At 47.4% G+C, this 19,463-nt stretch overlaps 1 protein-coding gene across 3 annotated transcripts; it reads right to left on the reverse strand.

Annotated features, from left to right (window-relative positions):
- Positions 1-531: 531 nt before the first annotated feature.
- On the reverse strand, positions 532-19,211 carry KCTD21 (potassium channel tetramerization domain containing 21). Of its 3 annotated transcripts, none has more exons than XM_045818336.1 (2): positions 19,175-19,211; positions 532-3,532 (listed from the first exon to the last, which is right to left on the reverse strand). In XM_045818336.1, the coding sequence occupies exon 2, from the start codon at positions 3,500-3,502 to the stop codon at positions 2,720-2,722; it is 783 nt and encodes a 260-aa protein (XP_045674292.1). In that variant the 5' UTR covers positions 3,503-3,532; positions 19,175-19,211; the 3' UTR covers positions 532-2,719. The 3 variants fall into 3 exon arrangements, with proteins under 3 accessions (XP_045674292.1, XP_045674291.1, XP_045674293.1); XM_045818335.1 differs by having other exon boundaries at positions 18,943-19,207; XM_045818337.1 differs by having other exon boundaries at positions 19,141-19,178.
- Between the last annotated feature and the right edge of the window lie 252 nt (positions 19,212-19,463).

Below are 19,463 nucleotides of genomic sequence, written 5' to 3' on the forward strand. Positions count from 1 at the left end.
TTCCATCCTCAGGGCTCACACATCGCATACTCCAGAAGGGCTTGTTAAAGTGGTAACCCCTGCCCAAAAGTCCATTGTTACTACCTCCTGAAAGAGCAAGCATATACAGAGCTCCTGTGTGCCAGCCTAGTTAAGAATTTTCACATGCAGCCCTGGTTGGTGTGGCTCAGTGGATTGAGCGCCGACCTGTGAACCAAAGGAAACCCAGTCAGGGCACATGCCTGGGTTTCCAGCCAGGTCCCAAGTAGGGAGTGTGCGAGAGGCAACCATACATTGATGTTTCTCTTCCTCTTTCTCCCTCCCTTCCACTCTAAAAATTAATAAATAAATCTTAAAAAATTTTTTTCTTCACATGCATTTCATTTAAGTTGTGTAAACCTGGGAGGTGTGGTCGTTATCTGATGAGGAAACAAATCAGAAAGGACCAGTGACTTGTCAAGGTTACATAGCAGTGATGAAGCCAGAATTCAAACCCAGGTGTCCAAGGCCAGGGTTTTTTGTCTTATAAGCAGACACAAAATAGTAACAACTATTCATCATTTATATGGTATTGTCACATACATTATTTCATTTGATCCTCACAACAGCCCTGTGAGGTAGGTAGGGTTATGTATTACTGTTATGCACGTTTCACAGATGAAGAAACAGAAGTGGCTCAGTGAAATGAGTGACTTGCATAAAGTCACACAACACATTAGTAGCTTCACAGGTTCTGTACTTTCTCTAAAGTCAAGCTGCTTGAATTAAGAAGCACCAAAAGGATGGGAGAAAAAGAATTTTTGAGGAGAGGAGAAAAGGGCAGTGGTAATTTATGAGATTCTTCCTTAAGCTGTTTTGTTGTGGTCATAGCTTCTATTTGAGTACCACTGGCCTGGTGGCCTGGGGCAGCTGTCACTCTTGGGTCCCACTGTAGGAGGAAAAGGCCTGTATTCCCTAAGGGATGCGGCCTTGCCCACAGCCCAGTGTATAAGCTCCCTGCTCACAGAGCAGAGCTCTGGGAAGACCCTTCCTCAGCCTGTCTCTCTTGGGCACCTGTGCTGGCAGGCTTTCCTGCCTTTGTCTGAGGGCTCCTACCCGGTGGGAAGGACTATGGGACTCCCAAGGCCATACTCACTCTGGGGATGAATCATAATGTGCAGTTTGGAAGCCTGAACTGCTCATCACCCCCTGGGGAGTAGTGGCTTGGGGTGTCTTGCCCTAGATCTCATGCCAAGGAGGTCCATGATTTGGTTATGACCAGGAACAGTACTACGGGGGAAGGCCACTGCCTTCAGAACGGTGTCTCAGGGGCTGGACACTCAGTCAGTCCAAGGGCAGCGTTATGGCTCAGACCACGCAGGCTCCTAGCTGCACACTGCTTCCCGAGGCCCTGGGCTGGCGGCACTTCCTCGGGGGCAGCACATCTCCATCCTCCAACAGAAGATGGGCTCAGGGTATCTGGAGTTGTGGCTGGTGAGAAAGGTGGGTAGGTGGGGGTCACAGGGGAAGCAAAGTCCTTACAGAATAGAGCTGACTTACAGGGGATAGAAGAGGGCCCACCTTGGTTCTGAAGACAGAGCCCTAAGGGGAATCCTAGTAATATTTTCAGAACGAGTGTCTCTCAAGGTGACTATTTTGAAAGAGAAATACATGTTTGGGTGAGAATTAGACCAGAAAATGGGAGTGGAAGGACAGAGTTTGGCTTGCTATAAGAACTTTCTAACAGCCAGTACCAGCCAACCATGGCAAGGGCTGCTTCAGGGCTGATACCCTTCCCATCACCGGAGGTGTGCCAAGCAGAGAGAGGTGACAGCCTGGAGGTGCTGGGGAGAGAAACTCATCCCCAAATGTGCTGGGGTGTGCTGGGATGAGGGAGGACTACGCAACTGTTGAATTACTTTTCAACCTGGAGAGTCCATAATATATTTGTTTAAAATGACTTGTTTCAATGGTACCTTAATTCTTGGGGAAAGGATTATAAAAGTCAGGCCCAGTATGAGGTGCCTTTCATTGCACTGACTCTAGATTTTCAAGCTTTCACAGGGACAGCAGCCCATTTCTGAAGCCAGAAATCCCCAAATGCTTAGAGTTGACCCAGTCAAAAGGGACATCCCCATCTTCTGACCCCTGCTTGGACACTTACTCCTGTAGACCATGCCACAGCTTGGCTCCCCCAGCAGGGGCCGAGACAGCTTTGAGAACATAATGTTTCTCCAATCCAGTCAAACACGGTTGCCCTTGGGCAAACAAGTCCAAGGTCCTGGCTGCATCCTCCGGACAGAGGAGCAGGGGTGATGAGGGCCATGGGTACTTTCCATCCTGGGAAACTGGAGGGAGCATCTTGTTCTCACCTCATCCCCTCCATCAGGGGCTCTCATTCAGATGGGTAGGTGAGGCGCTGCCCAGTGGTAGAGAGAGAGCTGGAGTCTGTGACAGAAGTGCTGCTCCTCTGTCTAGCTAGAAAGCCCCCTGGTGGCCTCCTTTAGGACACATGGGCAGACTCTCCACCTCTTGTAACAGACTGCCCATCTCCAGCTCAAAATGGCAAGAAAAAAGGAGGATCTGTTGAGGACACATGGATTCCTACAGGTGGACTGCATCATGGGGGGAATCAAGTCCTGCTATGCGATTAACAGATTAGTAGAGTGCCCTGCCTCACACCGCTGCTGAGACGCTCTCTAAGATCTTGGCTGGTATGAAGCTTCTTGGGAGCCTCCCTCCAATGTGGCTTGAGGTCCTTTTACCTGTATCGTATTAATCGAATAATTTTATTGTTCATAAAATCCAGAGCATGTGGGTGAGAAGAATCGATGCAGAAGCCGTCACTTAGAGCAATTTTCAGCACCTCCTCCACAAAGACCTGGAAGCTGTTGATCTGCTTGTTGGCTGGTACCACCCAGAGTCTCTTGAGGTTCTGCTTGGTGTACTCCTCCTCTGGGAGGCCCTCCACATTGGCCACCCAGTCCAGAGTCAGGTGGTTGGGGTCCTGCAAGTGGCTGGTGATGGAGGAGAGGTTGCCATTGGAGCAGTAGAAGAGCTTGGAGCCAAGGAGCTTGAGGAAGAGGCAGGAGGTGCTGAAGATGTTGGCATTGAAGACCTCCATGCTGGAGGAGGAGAGGCTGTAGATCTGGGGTGCCTCGCGCACGGTGAAGTGGACCGTCTGCACACGCTGGTTCAGCGTGATGTTGAGCATGGCATTCTTCTCTGCCTTAGAGAGCTCCACCTCCTTCTCCTGCAGTGCCTCGATCAGGGGCTGCACCTGGTAGAAGTCAGCCTCCCTGCGGAGCAAGCCCATCTCCTGGAAGTCCTCAGGTAAGTCCAGGTGAGAGGTCCGTAGAAAATTGAGGATGTAGCGGAACACTTTGCCATCCCGGTCAATGAAGCAGTTGCCCTGGCTGTCCCTCTTGGTGGGCATCTTCCCACTGAACATGGCACCTAGCATGGAGTCGGGGAAGCTGGTCAAAGTTGCTAATGAGGTTGTGTAGAGCTTCCCCCCAACATTGAGTGTGATGGGGTCGGACATGGCAGGAGGCTGGGGTGCTGGGAAGTAGTCCTAGAGAAGGAGAAAGTTAGAAATGACCATTACTCAACCATAGCTGGTGTCTTAGTCTGTTGGAGCTGCTATATCACAGACTGGGTGTCTTAATAACACTTGCTTCTCACAGTTCTGGAGATTGGATGTCAAAGATCAAGTTGTGGGCATGACAGAATCTGTCTTCTGCGTCCTCATGTGGTAGAAGGGGCAGGAGAGCTCTCAGGGGTCTCTCTTATAAGGGCACTAATCCTGTTCTCTACTCTCAGGACCTACTCACCTTCCAAAGGTCCTATTTCTTTATACTATCACATTGGAGATTAGGATTTCAATATGACTTTTTTGGGACATAGACATTCAGTCCATAACATCTGGGTAGGCACAGTTCTCAACTCCTTATTGTAGATCAAGCTTATAGTCTTTGAGGTTAAATGAATTAATACTTAATGAACAAATGGATGGGTTATAACTGCCACTGTTGAAAGCATATTATGTTCCCTGAGGAGTTAAAAAAAAAGGCACATAATTGGCCAAAAAGGCACAATTACAACTAAACTACAGAACCACCACCATTCAGAACCACAGGAAATCTGGCTGAATGGAAGTCCTACAACTAGGGAATTAAAGAAGCAGCCACATCAAGACTAGTAGAAGGGGCAGAGGTGTGGAATGGGTTAGTTCCACACCCAGGTATGGCAGATAAAAATTGGGGGGGGGATATCTTGGCTACAGAGGTCACCCCTGAGGAGCCAGGGGTGCCACCCCACACCAGGCCCCCCAGCACAGGGTTCCAGTGCCAGACAGAGAAGTCCCAGTAACTTCTGGCTCTAAACCCAGCAAGGATTGAGGCTGAGGGAGATGGAGGGATTCTGGAGCCCCTGGAAGTTCCTTTTAAAGGGCCTGTACACAAACTTACTCAGATTCACTCCCTCTGAGCTCCAGCACTGGTGCAGCAGCTTGAAAAGCACCAGAAACATAAGGGGAAAAACTCTATTGTCCTGTATCAGGGTGAGAGCTGGGCGTTGGGAGGAAGATTTCTCCCAGACAGATGTGCTGGCAGAGGCCACTGTTCTTTTGATGAGCCCTCCACCTACAGAGCCCGCATATAGGTGCCATATATGAGTCTCCCTCAATCGGCTCACACCATTTGCCCTGCCCTGGTGATTCTCTGAGGCCCTGCCCCATGCAACCTTTGGGCCCACCCAAGCTATTTCCAGTGGCTTTTCCATACCATATCCCATCTTTTCATCCTTCAGATTTTCCTAACATCTCTCAAACAAGCAGTTTCTGTTCTCAGCAAGACACATACCTCTTGCTAAGTGGCCCCAAGCCTGCACTAGCAGCAACTAGCCTTCGTTTGCACCTTGGCCTTGCCTGGGCACCTGCAAGCCCAGCACAGGTAGCAGCCATCTGCAGATCACTTTGTAGCTCATGGTGGGTGGCAGCAAACAGGACACAGGCAGTGGCTGACTTTGGCCTGCGCCTCCCAGGAGGCCCCAGAGCCAGCACACCCAGTGGACAGTGTCAGATCCTGGTGAAGCACTACCACCCAACCACCTCCACAAGCGACACTCTCGAGGAGTGGATTCAGTGGGCACCAGAGTGCCGCTGAAGTAAGTCCTGCTCTGTGGGGTGGGCCTAAGCACAGCTGATCCTCCACAGTGGTTGGAGGTCGGTGTTTGCAGCCAGTTCTTGCAGCTGATCAGCCTGCGGGTAAATCCCTCCCACTGAAGTGCCAACAGCAATCCAGGCTCCACAAGAGGAGGCTACACAAAGCCCACATGGGGACTCACCTTGAGCGTCCGGCTTGCGTGACTGGGGAGGCTGTGCCTCCAGACCCTACAAAACACCTACTACATTAGATCACTCTCCCAAGCCTGGGGGACGTAGCAGCTCTACCTAATACACAGAAAAAACACAAGGAGCCTGCCAAAGTGAGGAGACAAAGATACATGTCTCAAATAAAAAAAGAACAAAACTCCAGAAAAAGAACTAGACAAAATGAAGACACGCAATCTATTAGATGCAGAGTTGAAAACACTGGTTATAAGGATGCTCAATGAACTTGGGGGAAGAGGAGATGAACTTAGTGAGAACTTCAACAAAGAGGAAACATAAAAGCAGAGATAGAAAACATTAGAAAAAGCCAGTCAGAAACAAGTACATTAACTGAAATGAAGAATACACTATAGGGAATTAACAGTGGAGCAGATGAAGCTGATGATCAAATCAGAGGTTTGGAAGATAAGGAAGCAAAAAACACCCAATTAGAACAGCAAATAGAGAAAAGATTGAGAAAAAATGAGGACAGTGTAAAGAGCCTCTGGGACAACTTAAAGCATACCGACATTCACATGATGGGGCGCTGGAAGGAGAAGAGAGAACAAGAAATCGAAAACCTATTTGAAACAATAATGGGAGAAAACTTCCCTAACTTGGTGAAGGAAATAGACATACAAGTCCAGGAAGTGCAGGGAGTACCAAACAAGTGAATCCAAAGAGGCCCACACCAAGACACATCATAATTCCAATGCAAAAACTTAAAGACAGAGAGAATCTTAAGAGTAGCAAGAGAAAAGCAGTTACCTACAAAGGAGCTCCCGTAAGACTGTCAGCTAATTTCTCAACAGAAACTTTGCAGGTCAGAAGGGATTTGAAGAAATATTCAAAATGATGAAAAGCGAGGACCTACAACCTACATTACTCACCCAGAAAAGCTATCATTTAGAATCGAAGGACAGATAAAGAGCTTTCCAAACAAGAAAAAGCGAAAGGAGTTCATCACCACAAAACCAGTATTATGTGAAATGTTAAAGGCTCTTCTAGAAGAGGAGGAAGAGGAAGATGAAAACTTGTATAAACAATAAAATATCAATAAATACATGTCTATCAACAATTGAAGAATCTAAAAACCAAAATAAATCAACAAGCAGAACAGAAGCAGACTCATAAACCCAGAGAACATTTTAATGGTTGCCAGATGGGAGGGGGGTTGGAGTCATGGGTGAAAAGGGTGAGGGGATGAAGAAGTACAAACTGGTAGTTACAGAATAGTCATGGGGATGCAAAGTAATATTCGAATAACTATGTATGTTGTCAGATGGGTGTGAGATTTATCAGTATGATCACTTAGTAAACTATGTAATGTTTAATCCCTGGGGTATACACTTGAAACTAACATAACAATGCATATAAACTATAATTGAAAAATTAAAAAATGGTTTAAATACAGAAAAAAATGAAGCCTGTGTCCCACCTTCCAGCAGTTGTTTTAATTGGTCAGGAATGTTACCCAGCATTAAAAAGTGCCCTCAGTAATTCTAAATGTTAAGACAGAGAACCACTGGTCTAAGGAAAGAGCGAAACCATGCCTGGACTGAACGCTATGCACCCTCTCTTACATTTGCACACACAATACTCACATATCTTTTGTCACAGACAATACCCCCATCCATCTTCTGAAGATGAGAAAAACTGTGCCTGGATTTATTCCCCACACTCAGTGAGGTGAAGGGGCATACCAGGATTTAAAACCAGGTCCCTTTATATGAGACAGAAAACTGTGTAAATGCTTACTAGCCAAAGACTGGTACACTCTTAAGTACCTAACAGATGCTATGAGATTTGTACTCCAGGCCTAGTGCTTCTTTGCTGTAGCAATGTTGCCTCCTTGCTTAATTCTTTTTGTATCTCAAAAAAATTGACAACAAATGGCTGTGACTAGTGCCATTTCCATCTATCTACCAGGCCCACAATGGTTAGCCCTTTGGACTCTATATGACACCGTTTTCTGGACTCTCATCTTCCTGTAACAGCCTGCCTTCCTGTAACAGCCAAGAAGATGCTCTTGGCTCCTGGTCGCCTGTCCTTTCCTGTCACAGTGGCACCCCAGCGTCCTCTGAAGCTTTCTTGGAGGTCAGTGCAAATGTGCAGTCTGCCACTGAGCACCCTTCCTGAGGGCTCTCACAGAGCCTCCCTAGCCCACTAATCTCACAGCTTTTAGCATCTCCTTCAACTTGAACTCTTGCATTCTATACCTTCTCTTTAAGATTTTAGAAAGCAGGGGATGCACCATCTCTGCTTCCAACATGATACTTTCCCAAGAGCCAATCTATGGGACAGATTCAGCAGTCTTTTCCAGATGCTGGGTGCGGGTGGCACAGAGAGGAATTGACCCCAGTGCTGACCTTGAGAAGAGCCCAGGCTGGTGGGACAGGCTGAGGTAAGAGGCAGTGAGGGTGCAGTGACAGGGGAGGTGCACCAGGCACTGTGGGAGTAGGTCAGGAATGAATCCTTGGCATGCTCACTATCCAGAGAGGAAAACAGAGGTTGGGGGTGTGGGGCTTCTGCAAGGGTGGCAAGTATGCACGAGTACTTCTGACCACAAGTCTGCCTTCTGAGTAGGCTGCACTGAAACCTCGTTATTCCAGGGGATAGAGACCCACCACCGCAAGTACTGAGGTGATGCTTGGCTGCCTTACCCAGCCGTCTGGGGAGGGGGTCGGGTCCCCTCATGATTGCATCCCTGTCTAATGGGGCATTTTGATACAGCAGAAAGGACTTAACCATCTGGAGTGTCTGCAGAGAAACAAGCTGATGATGCAGTTGTAAAATCAGCAGCGGCCTGAAGCAGATGGGCTGCGAGACAGTGGGGAGAGCTAACAGAGAGGTGGGGTGAGGAAGGGACAGCTGCTGTGTGCAGACCTGCAGCTGGGGAAAATGCTTCATCTTGGGCCAGAGTCTGGCCAATTCTTTCCAGAGGGCCCAGGCAGAGTCCTGGAATAGGCCATCCCCTTCCTCATTCCAGAACCTCCTTTTCTTTCCAGATAGTAATTTGCATATTCTAGTTTTCACTCTCTCTCCTTGACTTAAGGCCCAGGTTCTATGCAGTGGCTCAGCTCCATGGAAAGAACAGGCTCAGGCGTCAGAGGCTGGGTTGCTTTTCCTGACAGTTCTGTGGCCCACACCCCCCCCCCCATCTCTGTGCATTAGTGTGAAAGAGCCCAGAGCACTGGGGGTGGAGGAGACAGTTAAGAGCCACAGGACATACCCCAGGGCCCTTGGGTAGGCACCCAAACTACTATTCCTCCTGCAAAAGCAGCAGAGCACATGGGTTAAGGTTCTTTTTTTACATGTGGGTATCCAATGATCTGCGTCTTGAAGAGGCGGGGAAGGAGGGTCATGTGCAAAGCAGATCATGACCTGATGCAATGGTGGGGGCAGTGCTAGAGAGGACTGTTCAGGGGGCCCGGAAGCCCCAGGAGGAGAGCCATTAACCCACTGGAGGTTGGGGGACAGCTTATGGACAGGCTGCCTCCCTCACCTCTGCACTCTGGCTCTGGTCATATGTCTGGGGAGAGCAGCACAGAGAGCTGCACAGCCAGTAGACTGGGGCGGAGGCTGGCTGGAAGGCAGGGTCCCTACTTTGCTCTCTGGTGTTCTCTCTGTATCCAAGAGTCACAGAGCCCTGTCATGCAAGCCCCTATTTTCTGGTGGCAGCACCACGGTGTCAACCATCATAAGTGCTCAGGCCCCATGTGAAAGGCACAATGACACAAGGGGGCAGGAACTGGCATCTCTGGGGGGCTGGGGAGTGCCGTGAGTATGGCAGAGGGTTTGTGGTCAGGTGAGGATGAACTAGCCTCACTGAGCTCCAGCCCCAATGTGTACCCAGTGGCCTCCTGGACATCTCCACCTGGATATCCTGTACTTACCAGAAGCCTAACATAGAATTCCTTCCCCAAACCTGCCATGAACCCTTCCTAGTCACTCAGCTGCCTGAGTCCAAGACCTGGGGGGCAGTTCTGACTTCTTATCCCTAAAATTTTTCTCAACGTTGTCTCCTTGAACCCATCCCTATAGCTGCTCCTGGAGCTCAGGCCTCACCTGCACTCCCCTCACATCCCCACTTGGATCCCTGCCTTCTTTCTGCCCACCTTCCATTTCAGTCTGCAGACTGACCTTCCCGAAGCACTGCCGCCTGTCCAACCCGCCTTGCTCTTCCCATCTCACTGCTAACCTGCCCCTCTCCCCACGCTGTGCTCTGCCACTCCGGGAGCCACAGCGCACACCCTCACACTGTCCCCTGCCTTGCCTTTGCTCTCCTTACACCACTCTTCTCCACTTTCTTTGCTGTGAACCTTCAAGGCCCTGCCTATGAGTCACCGCCTCTCTGTAAGGCTGTCCCCAACCTCCAGTGGGTTAATAGCTCTCCTCCTGGGGCTTCCGGGCCCCCTGAACAGTCCTCTCCAGCACTGCCCACCATTGCATCACATCATGATCTGCTTGGCACAGGGCCCTCCTTCCCGGCCTTTTCAAGATGCAGCTCACTGGACATCCACACGTGAAAAAGAACTTGCACCATATACAAACAACTCAAAATAGGCAATGGACCTAAATGTAAATCTTTTTAAAACTATGAAATGTCTAGGAGAAAATCTTTGTGATTTTGGGTCAGGCAAAGATTTCTGGGTAGGACCCAAAAGGCACAAACCATTAAAAAATTGACAAACTGGACTTCATCCAAATGAAAACCTCTTCAAAAGACACTGTTAAGAAAGTAAAAATTAGACAAAGACTGGGATAAAATACTTGGCAAAACACCTATCTGATACAGGGGTTTTAACCAGAATATATAAAGAACTCTCAAAACTCAATAAGAAGAAAACAGACAATGCTCTAAAAAAATGGGTAAAACATCTGAACAAACACTTCACCAAAGAAGATATATACAGATGATAAATACATGAAAAGATGCTCACCATCACTGGTCACCAGGGACATGAAACCACAGTTAGATACTGCTACCTTCCTATTTAAAGTGACAAATAAAAAACTCGACAGTACAAATGCTGGCGAGTACACAGAGCAGCAGAAACCCTGACACTGCTGGTGAGGATGCCCAGTGGTATAACCACTGTGGGAAACAGTTTTGCATAGAGCTTCCACATGACCCTAAGTCAGTACTTATATGCACTATTTGGTTGATTACATGTTGATTTCTTCTTTGCAGTTAGCTAAACTGACCCTGTTGGGGTAGGGTCAAGCTCCTCTGGTTACAGCTGCATCTGCAAAATACTGTGCTACATTTTAACATTGGACAAGAATAGAGTTTAGTAAGAACTGCCCAGACCTCAATACCCTTGCCCTACCTAACAGCGTGAGGGAATATTTTGGAGTGACAGAAATAATCTATATTTTGATGTGGTGGTGGCCAAATGACTGTATAGATTATAAAAATTCACACAACTGTATACCTAAAAAGGGTGAATTTTACTGTATACAAATTATGCCTTAATAAAAAAAAGTTATGATTGTGTCACAAAACCCATACAGTAGGTTATGACCAGTTATGTGCATATATTGTTATGAAACTTGTTTTAGTTGTGCGTGTGTGTATGAACTGGACTGTGATATACAGTGTATCTGCATACTTTGGGTTGTGATAAAAATTGTTGTTGAAAACCACTGCCTAGTTTGTGATCTCCTTGAGAGCAATGGCACGTTTCCCATGTCTGCATGTTCTCCGCCTAGCACCCAGCAGGTGCTGGCAGCACTGCAGTGATGGGGGGTGAGGGGCGGGCAGCAGAGAGGCCCTGAGAGAGGGGAGGGATGCACATTTGCTGAGGGCTTTACTACATCCAAGGTCTTTACACTCATCAGCCCTTTTAATTCTTACAGCAGTCCTACAACGTAGGCATCATTCTCCCTGTTGGCAGATAGGAAACCGAGACTCAGAAAGACTGGTGACTTGCTCAGGACACACAATTCTCTTCCCCCTGCACAGGCCCCTAAGTTGTAATGGCAACAAACGGCTGTAACAGTTTTAATCAGTGTGAGAGTCCCTGAAGCAGCCTTTTAAAACGCTGCTCTGCAGCCACTACCTGCTGAGTGCACACCTCCTGTTTTTACAGTGTGAAGAGCCTCATGTAACACTTGGTAGCATTTTATTTAATAAAAATATATAGAAAAGTACAGAGAATGATACTTTGGTGCTACATGCTTTATGTGCACTTCCTCACCTGATGTCTTCACAAGCACCCTGTGAGACACATACTATCTCATTTCCAATTTAAGATGAGGATACCGAGGTTCAGAAAGGTTGTCACTGGATGAGCTGGGATCTGACTCCGGTCTGTGTGCATCCAGCACCTCTGGTCGTTTCCCCTTCCCACTATGGGCTCCCAGTGTGAGTGAGAGATGCATACTCTCTCACCCTCTGTCCAGGCCAGACTGGGGCAGCTAGTCTGCTGCCAGCCAGCAGCTGTGCCCACTCACATCTGAGGACATGGGGATGGGACCCCAGGATGGCCCAGAGCCCCTCCATAGCTGACATAGGACAAGCTCACTGAGAATCGAAACTCTTCCATAGCAAAGGCGACTCGTGACGTCTAAGGACAAAGCAGCAAAACACGGAAAGTCGGGTTTTTAAAAGCCAGATTAAAAAAGGTGCACGGAAATGCAAACTGAACCAGGAAGTGGGAGATCAAGGAATCCCACCACCGTGTGTGAATGAGTGTTTTTCTTGGGCGCCTTTCCAAATCTGCCTCTCAACTTGAACCAAGAAAAAGATCAGCCTCACCTCCCTCTCTGAGAAAAGCCACTGGTGTCAAACCAGGAAATGGTGCCATGCTGATCCTCTGACCCGGCAGGCAAGGCCAGGGGGAGTTGAGACCGGAACTCTCCCCTCCCTGAGAGGGTCTGTGGCCCACAAGAGAGGGGGTCTTAAGGCCCAGTCTGGTGCCACCAGAAGGGCAATTCCAGTCTAGGACCTGAAAATCACCTGGTTGCAACCCCTAATTGTGACACAAATAGAATTCTTTAAGAGGAGATGTCCTATAAGGAAGGGGAGCAAGACAGCACTCTAGAGAGACTTACTTTAAAACTACGTCCTGGTACTCATGGGCCTCTCAGGCCTTGTGAGGGACACAGCTTATGCTTGAGGGGTGCTTATCATGCACCACACCTGTATTAGATGCATTATACATATTGACTCACTTAAACCCTAAATGAGGAGAGTATTACCTCTATTCCACAAATGGGAACCTGAGGCTCAGAGAAGTAACTTGCCCAAAGCAGGGGCAGAGCCTGGACTTGAGCCTAGGCCTGACCGCAGACTCTGTGCTGTGAGCAACAACGCTCCTGTTTGGGTATTCCACGGCCAAGGCCCTCGCAGACGTCTGTCACTTGTGCCTTTACTCCCTCTTAACCAGGTGCTCTCACACCTACCACCTCAATTTGGTTCTGACCTACAAAAAGACCAGGGCACAGAGAATCGACATTTCCTGAACACCTAGGACGTGGCCCCGAGCTATGGAAAACATTTTCCTATAGGTTACTTCATTAAAATACCACACGGATGCTGTGAGGTAGGTACAATCATCACCCCAAATTTTTAGGATTATAAAACTGAAGCAGAGTAGTGAAGGCAGCAGCTTAGGACCACAGTTCGAGGCAGCAGGGTTAGAATTACCGGTGAGGCGTTTCTCCAAAGCCTGTGCTGCCTCTAGTAACCCAGGCTGTGACATTTTATTAGGAAGCACAAATAGGATTTGAACAGATAGCTGTGATTCTTCTGAGAGTTGTTCTTAAAGTTGTTCTAAAATTAATTATAGTTATTATGCTATCCGAATCCACATCCCAATAGTATTTAAGCCTACACCTTTATAGTCAATTAATATTTGACAGAGGGAGCAAGCACATACAATGGGCTAAAGATAGTTTATTCATAAGTGGTGTTGGGAAAATCGGGCAGATACGTGCAGAAAAATGAAGCTAGATCACCTTCTTATGCCACAAACAAGAATAAATTAAAACATGGATTAAAGACTTAAATGTTAGACCCGAAACCATAAAATTCCTAGAAGAAAACATAGGCAGTGAAATCTTGAACATTGCTCATAGCAATATTTTATCTGATGTATCTCCTTAGGCAAGGGAAACAAAAGAAAAAAATAACAAATGGGACTACATCAAATGTACAAGTTTTGCACAGCAAAGGAAACCATCAACAATAAAAAGACAGCTCTGGCTCGTATGGCTCAGGGAATTGAGCACCGGCCTGCAAACCAAAGGGTTTGATTCCCAGTTAAGGCACATGCCTGGGCTGCAGAGCAGGTCCCCAGTAGGGGTGCTTGAGAGGGAACCACACATTGATGTTTCTCTTCTCTTTCTCCCTCCCCTTTCCCTCTGTTTAAAAATAGATAAAACCTTTTAAAAAACCATGATGAAATATCACCTCACACCTGTCAGAATGACCATCATCAATAAATCAACACACAAGCGCTGGCAAGGATGTGGAGAAAGGGGAACCCTTTTGCACTGTTGGTGGGAATGCAGATTAGTGCAGCCACTGTGGAAAGCAGTGTGGAGATCAATGAAAAAATGTAAAGTGGAACTGTCTTGTGACTCAGTGATTCTACTTCTGGCAATTTATCCTAAGGAACCTGAGACACTCATTTGAAAGAACATAAGGACCCCTGTGTTCATCTCAGCATTATTTACAATCACCACAGTTTGGAAGCAGCCCAAGTGTCCATTGGTAGGTAAGCACATAAAACAACTATGGGACACTGACACAATGGAATATTACTGGGCCACAAAAAAGAAGAAACTTTTACCCTTTGCGACAGCATGGATGGACCTGGAGAACATTATGCTGAGTGAAATAAGCCAGTCAGAGAAAGACAAGTACCATGTGACTTCACTCATGTGGAGTCTAATGAACAAACTGAATTAACAAGCAAAACAGGCAGACTGAGAGAGAGAGCAGGCTGACAGCTCTGGGGGAGGTGAGGGGGGTGGAAGGATAGAACCAAAAGGAAAAAGGACCCACGGACATGGACAACGTGTGGGGATTGTGCTGGGGGTGGGGGGCACACTGTGGCAATAAGGGGGATAAATGGTAATGGAAAAAAATACAATAAAAATAATTTAAAAAAGGTTTTAAGAAGATTAAAATCTCAGTTTGGAAAAGTTGATGAGTGATAATCTGAAACAATATTTGAAAAAAGATAGTTATATTAGTACAATATATTAAATTGAACTATAAAGCAAAGAGTGAAAAAGAGAAGGAATTTTTGTAGTGCATGTTGAAAAGACTTGTCAGCAATTACAAAACATGTGTCTGCACCACAGCTCTGGGACCCTGGCAAGACGGGCCACGTAGTCTTCATTTCACAAACACAGAGGATGAATCCCTGGCTGAGGGCATTGTGCATTCCTGACCTTTGAGTCACGGCCTCTGGGAGGATCTGGGTTTGGACAGTGCTCAGAGAACCAGTCCTTTGGAGGCAGCCTGGGGTGTCTTCTCCAATTTGAGTTTTGAGCAAGGGACTGAACCCAGCCACAGAGGCCCTAGCTAATAGCCTGTACATTCTTGGAGCCCTGGAAAAGGCATGGGCTTTTTCTGCGCAATTCCCTGCTCACGGAGCTTCCACAGTGAAACTATTTTCCATGCCATATACTCCTTTTACACAGTCAGAACCAGCTGTGGTAACTACAATGAATCTATTAAGCAATGATTATCCATCATTTCTTGGCTGGGCTCTAAGAGCCTAGAAATGATACCCCAGTAAAAACGAGCAAATATGACCCCAGGTCCTAGTTTCTAAATGTTATGTCCTACAAAAAAAACCCCAAATCAGTGTTTCCTAAAAACAAAAATAAAAAAACAAACATGGACTATTCCAGGACTTTGATAGGAAAAGTCAAGGTGAGCCTGGAATGTCTCTTTCCAGGTAGGAAAGAAGCAATAAAAGATTAATGAGGTCATGTCAAAAGAACACAGAAGATCTTAAAAGTCCTTATCAAAACCAAAAAGTTTTAGTAACTGTATGTGTTGATGTTAACTAATGTATTATGGCAATAATTTCTCAAATTATACATGTCAAATCATTATGTTGTACATCTAAAACTAATACAATGTTATATGTCAATTGTATCTCAATAAAAAAACAATGCAAAAGAACACAGGAGCTGGCACGAAGGGATTCTCATTGGCTGAATTTGGGATAGTCTGAGTACTGAAAAGATCAGTGATGATAATGGGTTGTAATACACTGACCTCTTAAAAAAATCAGGAGTCTGTTACTACAAAAAGAAAAAAAGAAGAAAAGCAGAGGGAGTGAGAAAGACACACAGACACACACACAGAGGAAAAGTTATTCCCTAACACAGAATACCAGCTAATAAATATAGTAAGAATGGCATAATTAGAAAATTACCATCTGTAATCCTCAGTGTTGCAATTCAGGCAAGGATCAGCCATGGATATGGAGTGAAAGGTTATCATGAACACACAATTCCAAGTCTCAGAGACTCACTCCACAGATTACTTATTAATTACCTGGGGGAAAACTTACCTTTCCATGGCGAGATCAGGCTGTCATGGCCTTAGCCAGTAAGTTTAGCATTCATGGGTAGTAGGACCTGATATCATATGCCCCAATGTGATGCAGTAAGAAGTACTGTATATATTATCAGAAAAATTTAATCATTGATAATATAATCAAACAAATTTAAACAGGTAGAAGGGCTCTATCTAGTTCAAATGAGTTGCTTAAAGGTATAACTAAATGCAATGCATGAATCTTGACAGCATCTGATTTTAAAAAATCTCCATAAGATTTTTGGCAGCTGGATAAATTTGAGTATCAATGTTTATTAGATAATATTGACTTCTTGCTAATTTTCTTGAGAATGATAATGGTATTACGGTTATTGTAGAATATTATAATTAGGAGATACCTGCTAAAGAATTTAGGAGTCAAGTGTCCAGATGTCTGTAACTTTCAAATAGTTTAGCAGAAGAAAGTGTGTGTAAAAGCAAAATCAGCAAAGTGAGCTGGTGCATCTAGGTGAAAGGCTATTCTTTAAGCTTTTCTGTAGGCTTGAACATTCTAAAAATACCTTTATTTTGAAAGAAGGGGAAAGAAAAGAACACTTTCCCACAGATGTAAAGTTCCAGTCAGAGTGCCCAAGTCCAATGAACAGATTTATTACTATGACTAAGAAGCACTGAAAATCTCCATGCGTCGCTGTGCTTTGGAGGAGGAGGAAGCCAACAAAGGCTAAGATGTAATAGCCCACAGTAGGAAAAGGTCACCGACAGAGCCCCTCTGTCTACAGAAACTGTACCGCTAGGCCTGCCAGCCTCCCTGTGGGGATCCAGGCTGGGAGAAGATGGCTGTTCAGACCTTGTTTCTGCTGTTTCCTGAAGCCAGAGCCTCTGCTTCTACAGAAGGGAAGAAACTCCCGTCAGGGCTCATGGAGAATGTCCACAGACGGGGGCCACTTCCGGGCCTCACAAATGCTGTGGACGATCAGAAAAAACTGGATGGGCTTTGAGGCGGGAAGACAAGGGCATGGGATTTGCCATCACCTGGGCCAGTGTTGGAATCAGGCTCTGCCACTTAACTAGCTTCGGGGGGGACCAGTTCCTGGATGCATGGTGTCACCGTCATCATAACATAGCAGCAGTGATAATGATGGCTGACATTATTACTGTGCTAGGCACCTGCTGCAGGTTGAGCTCAGCTACAGATGGACCTCTTTTTGTTGTGCTTCACAGTTGTTTTTTACAAATGGAAGGCAAGCCCCTCCACCTGCAAAAGAATCAATGACTTGCTTTATTGCAATACTCGTTTATTGCGGTGGCCTGGAACCGAACCTGTAACATCTCTGAGGTATGCCTGTACTATTATTAGCTCTACTTTCGTGCCAGGCCCTCTCCCACCTCTGCAATTTGGCACCTACCATCCTCTCTGCCTGCACTGTAAAGGCAAGTCCCATTCACCTGCCAGGCCCCTCAGCTCCAAGTCATTCCTTCTTTCTCTGCATCTGCAGAGTTTTATTCTCACCCCTTACCAAGTCCCATTCTACTTAAGTAGATGGGTGCCACCTTGCTGGGGCTGGGATCTCCCCTCTCTGTACCCCTAGAGCAGGCAGGTAGGGGAAGGGAAAGAAAGTACTTCCCGTTTAGTCAGATCCATTTTCCTCACCCTAGAATGACAGTCATCTACCAAAAGGGAGATTTATCACTCTCTCCAGAATGTTTAAAACTTTCTATTTTGGAAATACTCTCTTGAATTTTCAATTTGGAATCTAGGGCCCAGGGCAAGGTCCAGGCGGCCACATGGAAGTAAATGCAAAAGCCCCATTGTGTGGGAGCTGGAGAGAACGTGGTTGGGTAAATTTCGAGGATGAAAATGCTCCGAGTGGGTAATGTGATGTGTCTCCCACTATACCCGGTGAGGCTTTCCCACCCTACTCAACCCACCAGCATACAGACTGGCTCACAGCCCTGGGGACTGCCTTTCACCTTCTCTTCCTGGCCTCCCTACCCCCAACAGCTATAATTTTAGCCCTCTTTCGCCCAGTTCACATCTCTAAGCAGCCCACAGGCTGTTCCATTATCCCCACAACCCACACTGTACAGGGAAAGGTTATTACCTAGACTCAGGTGACTCCTGGGCCCTGGAGTGAGCTGCCCAAGTAGTCCCTGAGCTAGGGAAAGGAGGTAGGCTGCTGGAGGAAAGCCATCTGACCTGGCAACCTGGCTTCCTCATTTGCACAGCACAATGTTCTCTCACCTGTTCCAGGATCCCAACAACAATTACCATCCCCCACCCTGTTCCAAAATTTTCCTTCATTCTCTCAGCACATTCTCAGGCTTCATCTTGTGATTTTCTTTTGGCACAAGCGCCCCATTCCAAACACTTTCCCTTATGTTAGGTTTTCCTGCTCCTAACAATGAGTTTGTAAACAAAGGGATTTTAAATCCATCTCCCCATTTCATCCTCACAATAGCCATAGGAGGGCTGCCTTACAGGTTGGCTGGCTTTCAGAAGGGTTGAGGAAGCAGGTCCTGTCACACAACCTGCAAAAGGCAAGGCATCACAGCTTTTTTTCCTTCCCTACCACCGACTCCAGACTAAACCTCTGCCTGTTCTCTTAAGTAAGGAGTCCTGGGTGGTTTGGGGCAAGTCACTTCACTTCTCTGAGCCTCAGGTTCCTCACCTGTAAACAGATATGGTGACGCCTTTACAGGGTGTGGGGGTTGAATGAGATCATGTGTGTGACGCACTGAGTTCGAGGGCTGGGCTCTTTATTTCTAGTCACAAGAAAAGGAAGGCATTGTGTGCATTCACAGGTGTTGGCGCACTCGGGCAACCCCTTTCCCCAATTCGATCAGCGAAGTCGACACTGGGCTTTCCAGGGCTGGGAGGCGTCCTTTTCATTTTTCTCTCCGCTCCTTCTTCCCAAGTGCTTTTGGGCCTATTCCACCCAACCCAACCTCAGCCTGCTTCATCGGCACTCCCAGCACGCACTCCCCAGCCCTGGAGTCCCCCTCTCTGACCTAACGCGTGTTCCCCTTCTCACCCGCCAAAAACTCCCAACAGTCTCAACCTCATTATTTCGGCTTTTCCTACCATCGCCATCCATTCGGGCTCCTTCCTCGATTCCACCAGCTCCGCCTCCTCTCCTCGATTAAGCGCCCCCTCCCCTGCAGCCACAGGAGTTACCATCCCCATTGCACAGATGAGAATGGCGAGGCTATGGTAGGCTAGATGACCTCACGTGACAGGACAGGTGCACGGGTGGGCCCGCGCCCCCCTCACCGGCTATACCTGAGCCTCGCGCCCCAGGCCGCGCGGCACCCACCTCCACGCCCGCTCTCTGCAGCCTCCCCTCTGCGCCCGGCCGGAGCTGCTGCGAGAGAGGGGCGGAGGCCTGGAGTTCAGCCCAGGGGCGTGGCAGCCCGGTACCGCGCGCAGCGCTCCCGGATTTGTAGTTCTCTCTGGGCTCTTTGTAATTGGGTGTACCCAGCGCAAACTCCCTCTCCCAGGAGGCATTGCGGTGAGCAGTCCGGCTCCCCTCCCCGCCCCGCCCCTGCCGGCTCTCCTGCCGGCTAGCTTTAAAGGGGACGCGGCCTGAGTAGTGGTTCGCTGGG

This window comes from Phyllostomus hastatus, unplaced genomic scaffold (assembly GCF_019186645.2).
Source record: "Phyllostomus hastatus isolate PE091 unplaced genomic scaffold, TTU_PhHast_1.1 phas_scaffold_317, whole genome shotgun sequence".
Taxonomy (NCBI): domain Eukaryota; kingdom Metazoa; phylum Chordata; class Mammalia; order Chiroptera; family Phyllostomidae; genus Phyllostomus; species Phyllostomus hastatus.